The 12987-nt window shown below is 41.2% G+C and overlaps 1 protein-coding gene across 1 annotated transcript in view; it reads right to left on the bottom strand.

The window, feature by feature from the left end:
- The window catches only part of LOC104766998 (transportin-1-like), a gene marked incomplete in the record, with an annotated part of 10671 nt that continues 7443 nt past the window's right edge, over positions 9760 to 12987 (bottom strand). Inside the window, 12 exon segments of the mRNA XM_010491002.2 lie at positions 9760 to 10260; positions 10367 to 10426; positions 10533 to 10601; positions 10682 to 10733; positions 10820 to 10944; positions 11036 to 11107; positions 11194 to 11268; positions 11351 to 11413; positions 11910 to 12011; positions 12151 to 12258; positions 12403 to 12486; positions 12810 to 12920. Of these exon segments, the coding sequence (XP_010489304.1) occupies positions 10180 to 10260; positions 10367 to 10426; positions 10533 to 10601; positions 10682 to 10733; positions 10820 to 10944; positions 11036 to 11107; positions 11194 to 11268; positions 11351 to 11413; positions 11910 to 12011; positions 12151 to 12258; positions 12403 to 12486; positions 12810 to 12920 (1002 nt within the window).

The raw sequence follows: 12987 nt of genomic DNA, 5'->3' as shown, positions 1-12987 counted from the left end.
TGAGTATCTCCAACCTTATACTTGCATCTTAACACTCTAGCCCATAAACTAACGCTGTCATGTAGTAAACGCCATCCCACTTTTGCTAGTAATGCTTTATTCATGTCATGAACACGCTTGATGCCCAAATCCCCTTCCCTTCTCGGCTTACACACTCTGTCCCAAGAAATTAGATGTTGTTTTCTTTGTTCCATGGTACTGCCCCAGAGAAACGATCTTGATACTTTCTCGAGATCATCAAGCAAGCCCTTAGGCAGGGATATCACACTCATAGTATGAATGGGTATAGCTGCCAATACCGCCTTCGTGAGTGTCAGGCGACCCGCAAAACTCAGGCACCGCTCTTTCCATCCTGCAAGTTTATTAGATACTTGCTCCAGTATTTCACCAAACGTTGATCTGTTCACCCTCTTCTGTAAAATAGGCATGCCCAAATATTTATTTCCCTAAGTCCTTTGTAGATTTAATAGCACTTTCAATTGAGATCAACTGTTGCAGCTCCCTTGACACATTCTTTGAAAAATATATTTTAGACTTTTCCAAACTAACTCGCTGACCAGACGCGGTACAGAACTGTTCCAAGATTCTCCTGATGACTCTTATCTGAGAAACTAAAGCTTCAGCAAACAGAATTAAATCATCAGCAAAACAAATATGTGAGAGTGGAGGTCCCCTTTGTGACAAATGGATTGGTTTCCACTCCTTACCAACAATAGCTCTCTCTATCATCTGGCACAGCCTCTCCAAACACATGACAAATAGATATGGTGACAATGGGTCACCCTGTCTCAGTCCCCTCTGAGGTTGAAAACCTTATGTCTGTTCCCCGTTCCACAAGATATTCATTGTCGGATCCCTTACACACGTCATGATCCACCGAGTCCAGACATCAGACAAACCCGCAGCACTCAATGTATCCTCCAAAAAGTCCTAGTGTACTATGTCATATGCTTTTCCAAGATCCAATTTCAACAGCATCCAACCCTTTCGACCCTTCTTACGTCTCATAGAATGAACGGCCTCTTGCACTATAACAATGTTATCAAGACTGAGCCTCCCAGGAATAAAACTCGACTGAGCTGGTCCTATCAACTTAGAAATTACCAGTTTCAGACGCATAACCATAACCTTTGTAATGGTTTTGAAGATGACATTACAAAGGCTGATAGGACGGAACTGCGTTATCCGTTATGGCTTCTCCACTTTTGGAATTAACACTACCAAAGCATCATTCAGGCCTGGGGGGAACTCACCAGTTTCAAAGAACTGAAGCACAAACTTAATTGCAGACTCACCAACCACATCCCAATTGTGCTGATAGAACACGGGCTGATAACCATCTAGCCCCGGAGCCTTATAAGATCCCATACCCCGCATAGCAGCCTCTACTTCACTGCCCACTATCGGTTTACTAAGACATACTTTGTCCTCCCATGATAATCTTTGGAACCCCTCACTCGGTAACCGAGGAACCAACTGAGTCACATCCTCCAACGAATATAAATTCTTGTAATAGGCCACAGCTAGATTTTCCAAACTCACCCCTATCTGTCACCCAAACCCCTGCATCATTCCTCAAGGCTTTGATCCGGTTCCTGCGTCTCCTGATAATAGTAGAGGTGTGAAAATAGTTAGTATTGCGATCCCCTAGCACAATCCACTTCTCCCGCGACTTCTAGAACCAGAGGACCTCCTCCTGTTCAAGAACCTTGTCTAATTGCTGAATCAGATCTGCTTCTCTCTGTAGCAAAGCATCAGTCTGCACATTATCCAACACATCCTGAACTGATTTGATCTCTTTCAATAAAGCCTCCTTTTGTTTGTGAACATCACCAAATACTTCTTTGTTCCACTTCTTCAAGGGTACTTTAAGTGCCTCCAAGGCTTCAGGAGTCGTCAGATCACGTCTCCAAGAAGCGTCTAATAACTCCTTAAAACCCTCATGACTTAGCCAAGCCGCCTCAAATCTGAATGGCCTACGATGTGGATTCTGGCTCACTACTGGAGATAACTGAACATAAAGTGGGGCATGATCAGATGCAAAAAATGGTAAATGTGACACCATGGCTTCCTGCCACTTTAACCTAGCCTGTGCACAACATAAGACTCGGTCCAGTCGCTTTGCCACAAACGTTTGTTGCACCTTCCCTCTTTGCCAAGTGAACCTGTTACCGTGAAATCCCAAATCTATCAAAGACTCCTCATTAATCCAATCCCCAAATGCGAGTGAATCATCTGAAAGTTTCCCATTACCACCCGTCCGTTCATCTAACCGGATTATTGTATTAAAATCCCCACCAACGATAACTGGTCCATCAACCCCAGATAAGGTGTCATGAAGTTGACGCCACAGACCACTTCTCCGACTAACCGTGGGTGCAGCATATACCACTATGACATGAAGGATGTCCACGCCGGTGACCACCCGCGCTTGAATGAATTGATCTGAAGACTGAACTATACCAACAGATCCAAGTCTCGATCTCCACAACAACCAGAGCCCCCCCACTCTGCCCAACCGCGTCTACTGTAAATGTGTTCTCGAACCCTTACCCTCTGCAAATACGACTCGCAGCCTCACCTCCCGCATGAGTCTCAAACAAAGCCAGCAAATTTGTGTCAAACTTCTTCAGCAGATACCGAATCGATCGACGGAAGTTATGTTTACTCGCCCCCCGGCATATCAGAAGAAGACAATTCATAAGATCTTCATAAACAAAAACCGGAACCACCGGGGAACCTTGCTAAGCGGAGTGATCCTCTCTTCCACAACCCAATGAAACCTCCGCTGTGCTCTCCGAACCCTGCCCAGCATCCGTTTCAACCCTCAACTGATAGACTCCTGGATGAGGATCTACTCCCAAGAACACACTTTGCAAGGTATTGAAGACGAATGGACGGAATGATGATGATGAATGGGTGGAAGATGCAACGGAATGGAGAGATGATCGGCGGAGAAGGTTAAGAGGTGGTATTGCAGCGGATTGAAGGGGAGAACGAAGTGTACTTCTAAGAGAGCTGGAGATTTCTTAGACTACAGGCTTGATTACAATTTAGATATGACACACTAAGAAGTAAACAAGTTGAGAAGATACTACACACTTCTCTGATCAAACAAGTAGAAAGAAGGTTTTTGATTGAAATGTTTGATGAGTAACAAATGAGAACTACATGGTGTTTAAATAGAAGAAGGGGGACGAAGGAGAAGAGGAGAGAGGGGAAAAAATGCAAGAGCATGCACAAGGTCAAGCTCATGCAAGGACATGCACAAGTCCATACTCATGCAAGCGCACGCACAATGTCTAGGAAATTACAAAAGTATTAAATGCAAAGTTTGAACACAAAAGATAGAAATTGGGCCAAGGCATAGAGATGGGTGTTGGCATAGAGATGGGCCTTGGACCACGAAATTGGCTGGTAAAGGGGACTTGGAAGTGTTACTTAGGCCTCATTAAAAACCTTGTCAAGAAAACCCAATGGGACAAGGGAAAAATAGTGCATAAGCAACACTTAACCCTTTACCTAGCTCCTTCATCTGTGATCTTCATCAGAGTGGTTTGAACCATGTATTCTTGCTTCTTGTCCAGCTCCCTAAGTAGACCATTGATGGCTTAGTTGAACCTCTTAGATTTTGACCTTGTTAGAGGACCTGCCAGAACGAACAACGCTTCCTCCGATGCTTTCTCTGATTCAAGCTGTTCCTCCAATTCTTCCTCTGGTTCAAGCTGTTCCTCATGTCCATTTTCTTTGGTTGAGCTGTCCATGGTCTCATCATCCTCTCCCACTTGAAAAGGATTTTACCTCAAATCCGAATTATCTACAAAATAAGGAAGAAGATCAGAAACATTGAAACTGCCATTCACTTTGTACTTACCTTGGAGGTCAAGTTGGTAAGCATTGTTGTTGATCCTTTTGAGCACTTTGAACGGTCCATCAATCTTTAGCATTAGTTTTGACTCCTTTTCAGCTGGAAATTGTTTACTCCTCAAGTGTACCATTAGTTGTTCTCCAACCTCAAAGATCATCCTAAAACAACCGTTGGATTTATGATTATGCATCAAAATATCTCCAATTCCGGTTCTCGCAAAGACTTTGGACGAAAGAACTTCTAAATCTGGGGGCTCCTTTTTTGTACCTGCAAAGTAGTCAATATCTTTGTCAAAGATCAAGTGCATCATTCTAGTCATGGATTCACTATAAACATGAAAACATATCTCATCTTGGTAAAAATCATTATCCTTGTCATGTTCAGAATTTTCTTTGAATAAACCTAACATTTTCCCATGTTTTTCTGAATGTAAAAAAAAGCTAATAATCAAAGCTCTAGAATCATGAAAAGCAAATTGGGTTAAGGAATTACTTAGCTGGATAAGGCCTTGGGTATTATAGATGCTAATCATGGTTAATGGAAGTGGATCTGGGAGTTCTTCTTGGATCAGTTTGAAGCTGCTGACATGTTGGTGCTCATCTTGATCCATATCAGGTGGCTTAAATCATTCGTCTCCCACTTTCTTTTCAATTTTGCGTATGCGCTTCTTAACCACTCTGAAATCTGTATATGGTTCTTTTGACAAAGACAAGCAAATCATATTTGTGTGAGCTTGGATAAAAGTATCCTTGAGAATAAAAATACTTATCTTATGATTGTTGGATATGAGCACAAGTACGGCATCGGGTGGTTCATCTTTGAGCGCTGAGAAAGCTTTGACTACTTTTCCATGCTTCGCAAGATCTCCTACATCAAAAGGAAACAGTTTAGGCACAATGAAAAAGATCAAACAGATATTCATGTAGTTGTTATCAAGATGGAGTTTTAGAATGGAGCATCCTTGAGCGAATGAAGTTGTTTTCCTCAGATGCTTCCAGCTTCTAACTCCAAAATGATAAATCATTTGTTGGCATATATCTGGTGGTTTCTCCTTGATTTGAACAGAACATGTTTCTTCTCCAAAGTACTTATGATTCTCCATATAACATGTTCCTTTCATAGCAATCATGGGAAAGAGCAAGTGCATCATACTTGAAATAGAGAAATCAAAAACATGATCTTTCACAGTTGGTTTGTAAAGCTCAATGAACAGTTTAAACTCACAAAACTCTTTTTCAAGCAAATATCTCATTTTAGAAAAAGGTTTAACCATTACATGCTCAGTTTTAGTTTTAACCGGTTCCATTGCAATGCTACACATAGAAACTCTCAAAGAAGAGTTAAATTCAAGAAACTCTTTAAACAACAAACCTTGTGGCTTAAAGAACTTTTCAAGGGAAAATGTTTCAGAAGTTGGAATCATTTTGTCAAAAACAGATTTTGAAACACAAAATTCTTTCACATTTTCTAAACCAAAACGTTTTTCATTTTGAGCAGAAATCAACACAAAATAATTAGGATCTGTCCTTACCAAATCAATTTCCTTACAGTGCTTTCTTGGGTAGTCACAAAGATATGGTATAGGGACTGGGTTTGGCACAATGTTGATCTGCTCCAAATCACTAATCAATGGCAAACTCATTTGTTTTGTTTCTAGTGATTCTTCTTCCTGAACCTGTAAAAAGGAATTAATTCTACTCGGTTGCTCCGTTTCCAAATGGGTTAGTTTTTCAAGCACAAAATCAGATTGGTTAGAAGAAATATCACACTTAGCTTGAGATGGAGTCATAGGTCCAAATGGTATAACAATATCATCCTGAGCAATGAACTGTCTCTCCTTGGCTTCTTCTCCAAGCTGTTTCTCCTTGGGTCCGTCTCTAAGTTGTTCCTCCTTGGGTCCGGACTGATCCTTTCTTTCAAACTCCTTATTCTTTTTTTCTTGTTTTGCTTGCTTCCATTGTCCTCCATTAGAATTTGTACCTATCTCAAGACTTTTGGGAAAAGACAAGTGCATCATACAAGAATTGGAATTTTCTAAACCTTGAACAGTTACTTCCTTGGATTTTGAAAGTGTAGAAGACTTACATTGTTTTGGTTCTCCACTTGAGTCAAGTGATGATTTTAGACTTTTCTCATGAACGACAATCTGTTCAGGGACCTTTTTTGGTTGAAATTTTGACTTAGCCTTCGTCTTCTCGATTTTAATGTACTCGGTTAATGCCTCAAAAAGACCTTTTTTGGTTGAAGTTTTGACTTAGCCTCCATAGATGTTGGGGTTTTCTTTTGTTCCAAGACTTTGACTGGTTTCTTTTCAGGAACTTCTTTGATTGTGCCATTGGCTTGGGGAGCACAGTGTAGCGCTTGTGGAGCATACTTATTCCTTAGAAGCTTCTTAAGATCTCTCCACAATGTGATATTTGGCTCCTTGTAATACCAACGGTCATCAACTTCTTGCAACCACCATTTGTAAGCGTCTCCTGTGAGTTGGGTAAGTGCAAAAGCTAATCTATCATTTCTTGGAATGTCCTTGTAGTAGAACCAATCATCCATGTTTTTCTCCCACTCAAGGTAGTCTCCTTTTCCTGAAAATTTATAGAATTTATGAGCAAGTGGAAATTTATAATAATTTAGAGATTTAGATTTGGGAGTGTGAGAGATTTTCTGTTGGCTGCTCTGGATTGATCTAGATGTGTCGCCAGGTGGCTTGGGTTTAAGATCTTGGTGTTGCCTTTGATGTAGAGCACCAAGCTTTTCGTCGAGCATAGTTGCCATAGCAGCTGTGATTGATTTCGTGATTCTCCTTTCCAGGCTAGAGGTGGATGACACTTCTTCTTCCATTGTACCTGAAAACAAATCAAAGATCCAACAAGTAAATAGTTTTAAAAACACGAAAATAAAAACAGATCTGGAAAAATATGTAAACGAATCCAAAAATTCTGAAATCAATTTTCAAAAATACGAGACTCAAAGCTGATCCAAATGCAATTGATTTCATAATTTTTGAACAAACAAAACATTTTATAAAATTCTTGCAAGATAAACGAAAAATCTGGAAAAATAGAAAGTGACGATTGGAATTTCAGAACCTGGTAGCAAAGTGGCTCTGATACCACATGATGGACTCCTGGATGAAGATCTACTCCTAAGAACACACTTTGCAAGGTATTGAATAGGAATGGATGGAATGATGATGATGAATGGGTGGAAGATGCAACGGAATAGAGAGATGATTGGCGAAGAAGGTTAAGAGGTGGAATTGCAGCGGATTGAAGAGGAGAACGAAGTGTACTTCTAAGAGAGATGGAGATCTCTTAGACTACAGGCTTGGTTACAACTTAGATATGACACACTAAGAAGTAAACAAGTTGAGAAGATACTACACACTTCTCTGATCAAACAAGTAGAAAGAAGGTTTTTGATGGAAATGTTTGATGAGTAACAAATGAAAACTACATGGTGTTTAAATAGAAGAAGGGGGACGAAGGAGAAGAGGAGAGAGGGGAAAAACATACAAGAGCATGCACAAGGTCAAGCTCATGCAAGGACATGCACAAGTCCAGACTCATTCAAGCTCATGCACAATGTCTAGGAAATTACAAAAGTATTAAATGCAAAGTTTGAACACAAAAGATAGAAATTGGGCCAAGACATAGAGATGGGTCTTGGACCACGAAATTGGCTGGTAAAAGGGACTTGGAAGTGCTACTTAGGCCTCATTAAAAACCTTGTCAAGAAAACCCAATGGGACAAAACTTGACAAGGGAAAAAGAGTGCATAAGCAACAATTAACCATTTACCTAGCTCCTTCAGCTGTGATCTTCATCAGAGTGGTTTGAACCATGTCTTCTTGCTTCTTGTCCAGCTCCCTAAGTAGACCATTGATGGCTTGGTTGAACCTCTTAGATTTTGACCTTGTTAGATGACCCGCCGGAACGAACAACGCTTCCTCCGATGCTTCCTCTGGTTCAAGCTGCTCCTCCAATGCTTCCTCTGGTTCAAGCTGCTCCTCCAATGCTTCCTCTAGTTCAAGCTTCTCCTCATGTCCATGTTCTTTGGTTGAGCTGTCCATGGTCTCATCACCAACCGAAGAACCGACGGATTCCTGTCATGATCCACCGCAGGTTTGCGACTCGCTACACGTTCGCTGCCTTCCGGCACAAAAGCACCACCAGGCCGACCAACACATCCCAACTCGACTCTCAACCGCTTCCCATTCGTCGTCAAAGATTGCTCGCCAAAGGCAGGCCCATACACCAATCAACGTCCAGGTCTACTAGATCGGGTTTGCATACCTTTAGGCCCAATAGAATCCCCCTTCTTCTTTTGGGCTTTGGCGACAAAAGGCCCATTTTGCACCAACCCTTTATCTCTATTAAAATTCAAATTCTCCCGTTCCTCCATAGCTTGCGTGGCACTCTTCCCAAATATCAAACCGATCTCATTTTCCTTATTCACTCCGGATCCAATCTTCTCTGTCCCCTCATTACGGGAAATCTCCGCATCTCCCAACCTTCCAAATCTATTGGATACTGTAATATTCCCAGTATCTTTCGAGGAAATCTCCCGAAGATGGCGCCCGAGATCCCTCACCAACCCTCCTGTCACGACCCCTCCCTTCCTTGGCGACTGACTCAGTCTCCGGCCATTACGGCGTACTTCAGTAAAACCCTCCGGTGACAGCTGAGCCTCACTCACCGCTGCAACCTCCGTCACGACCGGCAAACCACCCGTCTCTACTACCATCACACAGCGGGGACAAGAATGCAGCAAGTGTCCATAAATACCACAACCAGAACAAATATTACTCAGGCCTTCGTAAGATACAAAGTACCTCTCGCCATTGACCAACACTGATCCTTTCAAAGGCTTACTGAGATCCACCTCCACACACACCCTTGCAAACCTTGCTCTCTCAAAGTTAAGCGTAGTTCCATCAACTCGGATAGGTTTCCCTAACCCTCGAGTAATCCCCATTAAGATCCTCCGGTGATAAAAATTGAACGGTAGATTAGACAGCCGAATCCACACGGGTGTGGTAGTGATCTCGTCCTTCAGAGGATCAAATTCTGGAGACCATGCCTGCACCATGAGATAACTTCCAAAGGCCTTCCATGGTCCTCCCGTCCAAGCGGCCAAGTATTCCTCCTCGATCTCAAAACGGATCATAAAATACTGCTGCGGCAGATCCAACACATGCAACTCCCCTCGAGGTTTCCACATCTCTCGTAGCCGTCTGTTTAGCACAGGGATCCAGACATGACGTCCTAGGACCTTAACAATCATGCACTGCTTCCATAAGTCATTCATGGCCTTCAAAACCTCCCTCCCTATCGTAACAACTGGCTCCCCCTCATCCCCATTTGGGAACGCCAAACTCACCCGTGCATCCACAAAGTCATCATCCAACACCGCCTCCGGCGATAGCCTACCACCCTCAACACTTCCCTTGACTTTACTTACCAACAATCCGCCAGTATCCGGTGGATCTCCGAGAGAAGGACCCTTCTCCCCGATATCAACCATCGCCGTATCTGTTGCAGCCATTTTTTCTTAGATAAATTTTTAGCCTTTTGTTATTGTTTTCCGATTAAAAAATTTCCTGATTCAACTCATAAATCGTTTATTAGGTCTTTGGTTTGACTCCAATTGATGGTGAGGTAATATAATGAGTTCAAGCCCAATACAATGGTTTGAGGGACTCGTGTTACTCATGGCTCCACTTGTTTTTGAAACAATGTAAGTTCGAGTTTGATTTTTAGTGTTTCAACTCGTAAAATGTTTCGGGTGAAGATGCTAAGAATCATACGTAACTAATTATTGACTATTGAGATACCATTATTGAAAGAAAAAAAAGTGTAAAAAGCAAAATGCAACTGAAGAATGATGGCAGATCATACATAAAATCCCAATCACTTTTTCTTATTTGGTATCCACAGGTCCCAATAGTTCAAACAAGCTGAAGCACAATGAAACTAAACTTTGCTTAGCTCTTTTTAGGTTTTTAGAAATCTTACCAAAACTGCTCAAACCACCATACAACGTTGCCCGCAAAAGAAAAATAAAAAGGACCAAGAATCGATGAGAAATAGAAAAAATAATAAAGACAGGAAGTAAAAAATTTCAACCATGTAAATTTGAAGAGCCCACACACACACAAGCTCTGTACTGTATGCCTTCTCTACTGACCTTTTAGCCCTTCATTTAATCTTGCACAAAAAATGGTGTCTCAAGCGTTTTGTGCTCAAACTCTCTTGAATCTATTTGTTGTTTGCAATGAATAAGCAGCTGGAGCAGATCTCTCTATTTTGAGACTACACTTGATATCTCGCAAGCCTTTCCTTTACAGGAGTTTTCAAAGCAGATAAACATTCCGCCCATGAGTTTCCCAGCATCTGAACCCAAAAGATGAATTATATAAGTTGACAGCAGATTACTCATACAATACGCGAGTAAGCGCTTAGGATGGCTAAACACTGAATTACATTCAGCATAACTTACCTGTTTATAGCCGTTCAGTACTTGGGTGACTTCGTTCTGTACGTCCTCACTTCTTATTTCCTGTGACAAAAAGATATAGTCATATGTGTGTCAATCAACTGTTCCAAAGCTCCGTAAGGATATTAACTTTAGCTACGAGAGCCACAGTTCGTTTCTATTCACTTACATGCCAACTTGCGATGGCTTGGCATATGAAAACTAGTGAGCTGACACCTCCTGATGGATTCGCTTTAACCTGAATTTGCAGAGAACATGTTTACATATCAAACTTGATTTCCATGTTTTGACTGCAAACCAAAGAGTAGAGACATATACCACTGAGCATAATCCTCTAAATGCATCTTCTTTCTCAATGTCATCACGGACCCTGAAAAGAAAACATCATAAGAATTTTTCTGTGGAGCAGAGGTTGGAAATGTAAAGACTCCAAATTCAACACAGAGGTTCACTAACATCGACAATGCCAGGCACCATGGCTTCATAAAGTGCTCCATGTGTGGTGCTACAAGGTCTGGACGAATCCATGCTAGTCTCCCAAGGGTAATTGCACTGTTCTCAACTAGTGCTTTATTGACATTCTGCTTCACAAAATTAGGCATATTCATCAAACACCGCAGTTGATAGACTTAGATGTGGCCATGAAAACAATTCATAGGCTGCCAGATTCACCTCTCCATGTTGAAGAATCAGGCCTAGGGAAGAGACAACGTTGGCCACAATTGGAGAGACTTCTTGACGAACCTGAAAAATTAAGTTCCTCTCACTCACGACTCTGCTCTTAACAATAACTTCAAGCTTTAATAGATGAAATAGTATTTTGGGATTACCTTGACTGCTAATTCTCCAATGGCCCAACAAGCATTATTTGCGACAGAAAGGTTTTCTCGAATGAGGTTTGCACTCTGTACAAAGCATATAGATGTGATCTGTGGCATAGAAGAAGAAGAATATAGGTATAGTAACAATAAAAACTTGGATACCAACCAGTTGCTGGCTTGCAATTTCAAGGAACTCAAGCAGGCGGGGTTGTAGATAGACCGGGAATACCTGTCAGTAGTAGCCAAAAAGCATTATTACACTCTAGCAAAAGGGAGTCGAAATTGTGATACCAGATTTGGTATTGATTACAACCGCAGGAAGTCGGCAGCAACTTAGTCGGTTTAGTGTTTTGGGTTTTGGTACTTTTCTTTAGATTAGGCAATTAAGTATTTTTCCATTTCATAGTAGAATAAGGGTTTGGTTTTCTCCTTTTTTAAGAACTTGTAAGAGCCCTATATAAGGTCTCTTTTGATTTATAAGAATTCAACTTCCAACAGTTAGCTGAATTCTCTAAGAGAGACTTGGGTTAAGAGAAAGCTTAAGCTATTCGATTCTTTAGTTCAAAGGCTGGATCACTCACCACCGGTTACTAGAGCCAAATCTAAAGCACAAGCTCATATCAAATTATAACATATAATCTCACATAACTAGAAGTTATCACTTCTCATGCTAGTTCTTGATGTTAAAGGAATACATTCAAAGTATCAAAGGATATGTAACTTACTCTTGCAAGATCACCCATTAAGGCAAAAGCACTTTGTCTGACATCAGCAGCTTCATCAATGCAACACTTGAGAAGCAGATCCCTTAGATTACTTTGTGAAACCTGCATAACCGCAATGACGTAAGAATATATCCGGATGCGGAAATCCATAACAATGATCAGCGAAGTTACAAAGTTATCTACTGGGTGAGAAATTATGAGTAATAAATTGTATGAGCAAGACATCAAGAGAATGACGTACCAGAGACTCTATCCCACTGCCAAGTCCTTCAGTAAGTCCAGAAAGCAGATCAAGAGAACAAACAATGAATTCCCTGTCGTACTGAGCCCCAGCAGAAGCAGGATCAACCTACAAACAACAGAAGCAAGCTTCGATCAAACGGAAAACCAAAGTATGCAATAGTTACGTACATGCAAGCATGTGACTTAGTTAAACTGGAAAAAGTCACTCTAATTCTCAAATGAGATGAAACTGCAGAAGTCTGAATGGAACCTTAGCCAGCTGCTGCAGTTGGATGATATCCATGCATCTATGGAAAACAGGCTGAGCAAATGGAGCGAATCCAACACCTAAAGCCTGAAACATGGGATATACAATTTGTTAAACATAGAGAATTCATGCTGCAAACAGTCTAATTTTTGGTCAAGACGAACTTGTCGGACTTTTTTTTTGGACACAGATGAACTTGTTAGACATTCATAACTTCATCTCCTACTATTAGTAGTACTTTCAGGAATTTTTGGCCTTCTAGCTGACCAACCAACCCCAGGATTCTTTTTCAGTGATCTTAAACTACCAATACTATAACTTCACTAAGTAGGATCATTAAAAGTAGTTTCATTCGTGCAACAGATTCAAGACCTTACAGATTTCTTAGGACCTTGACAAGTAGCCCATACCTGAGAAATGGATGTGAAGCATTCTAGCAATGGAAATAGATCTTTATCTGAGTTTGAAAGTTGTTGCCACTTTGCAACCAGTGGGGGCATCAGAATCTCAAGATAAGCAGGCTGCAAAAGGGAAAACTAATTAGGCCAAAAATACATACAACCACCAGTATATGGAACTGAATAGATA

This window comes from Camelina sativa, chromosome 19 (genome assembly GCF_000633955.1).
Source record: "Camelina sativa cultivar DH55 chromosome 19, Cs, whole genome shotgun sequence".
Taxonomy (NCBI): domain Eukaryota; kingdom Viridiplantae; phylum Streptophyta; class Magnoliopsida; order Brassicales; family Brassicaceae; genus Camelina; species Camelina sativa.
Note: the sequence above shows the minus strand (reverse complement) of the source record. Positions and strands in the feature narration are given on the sequence as shown.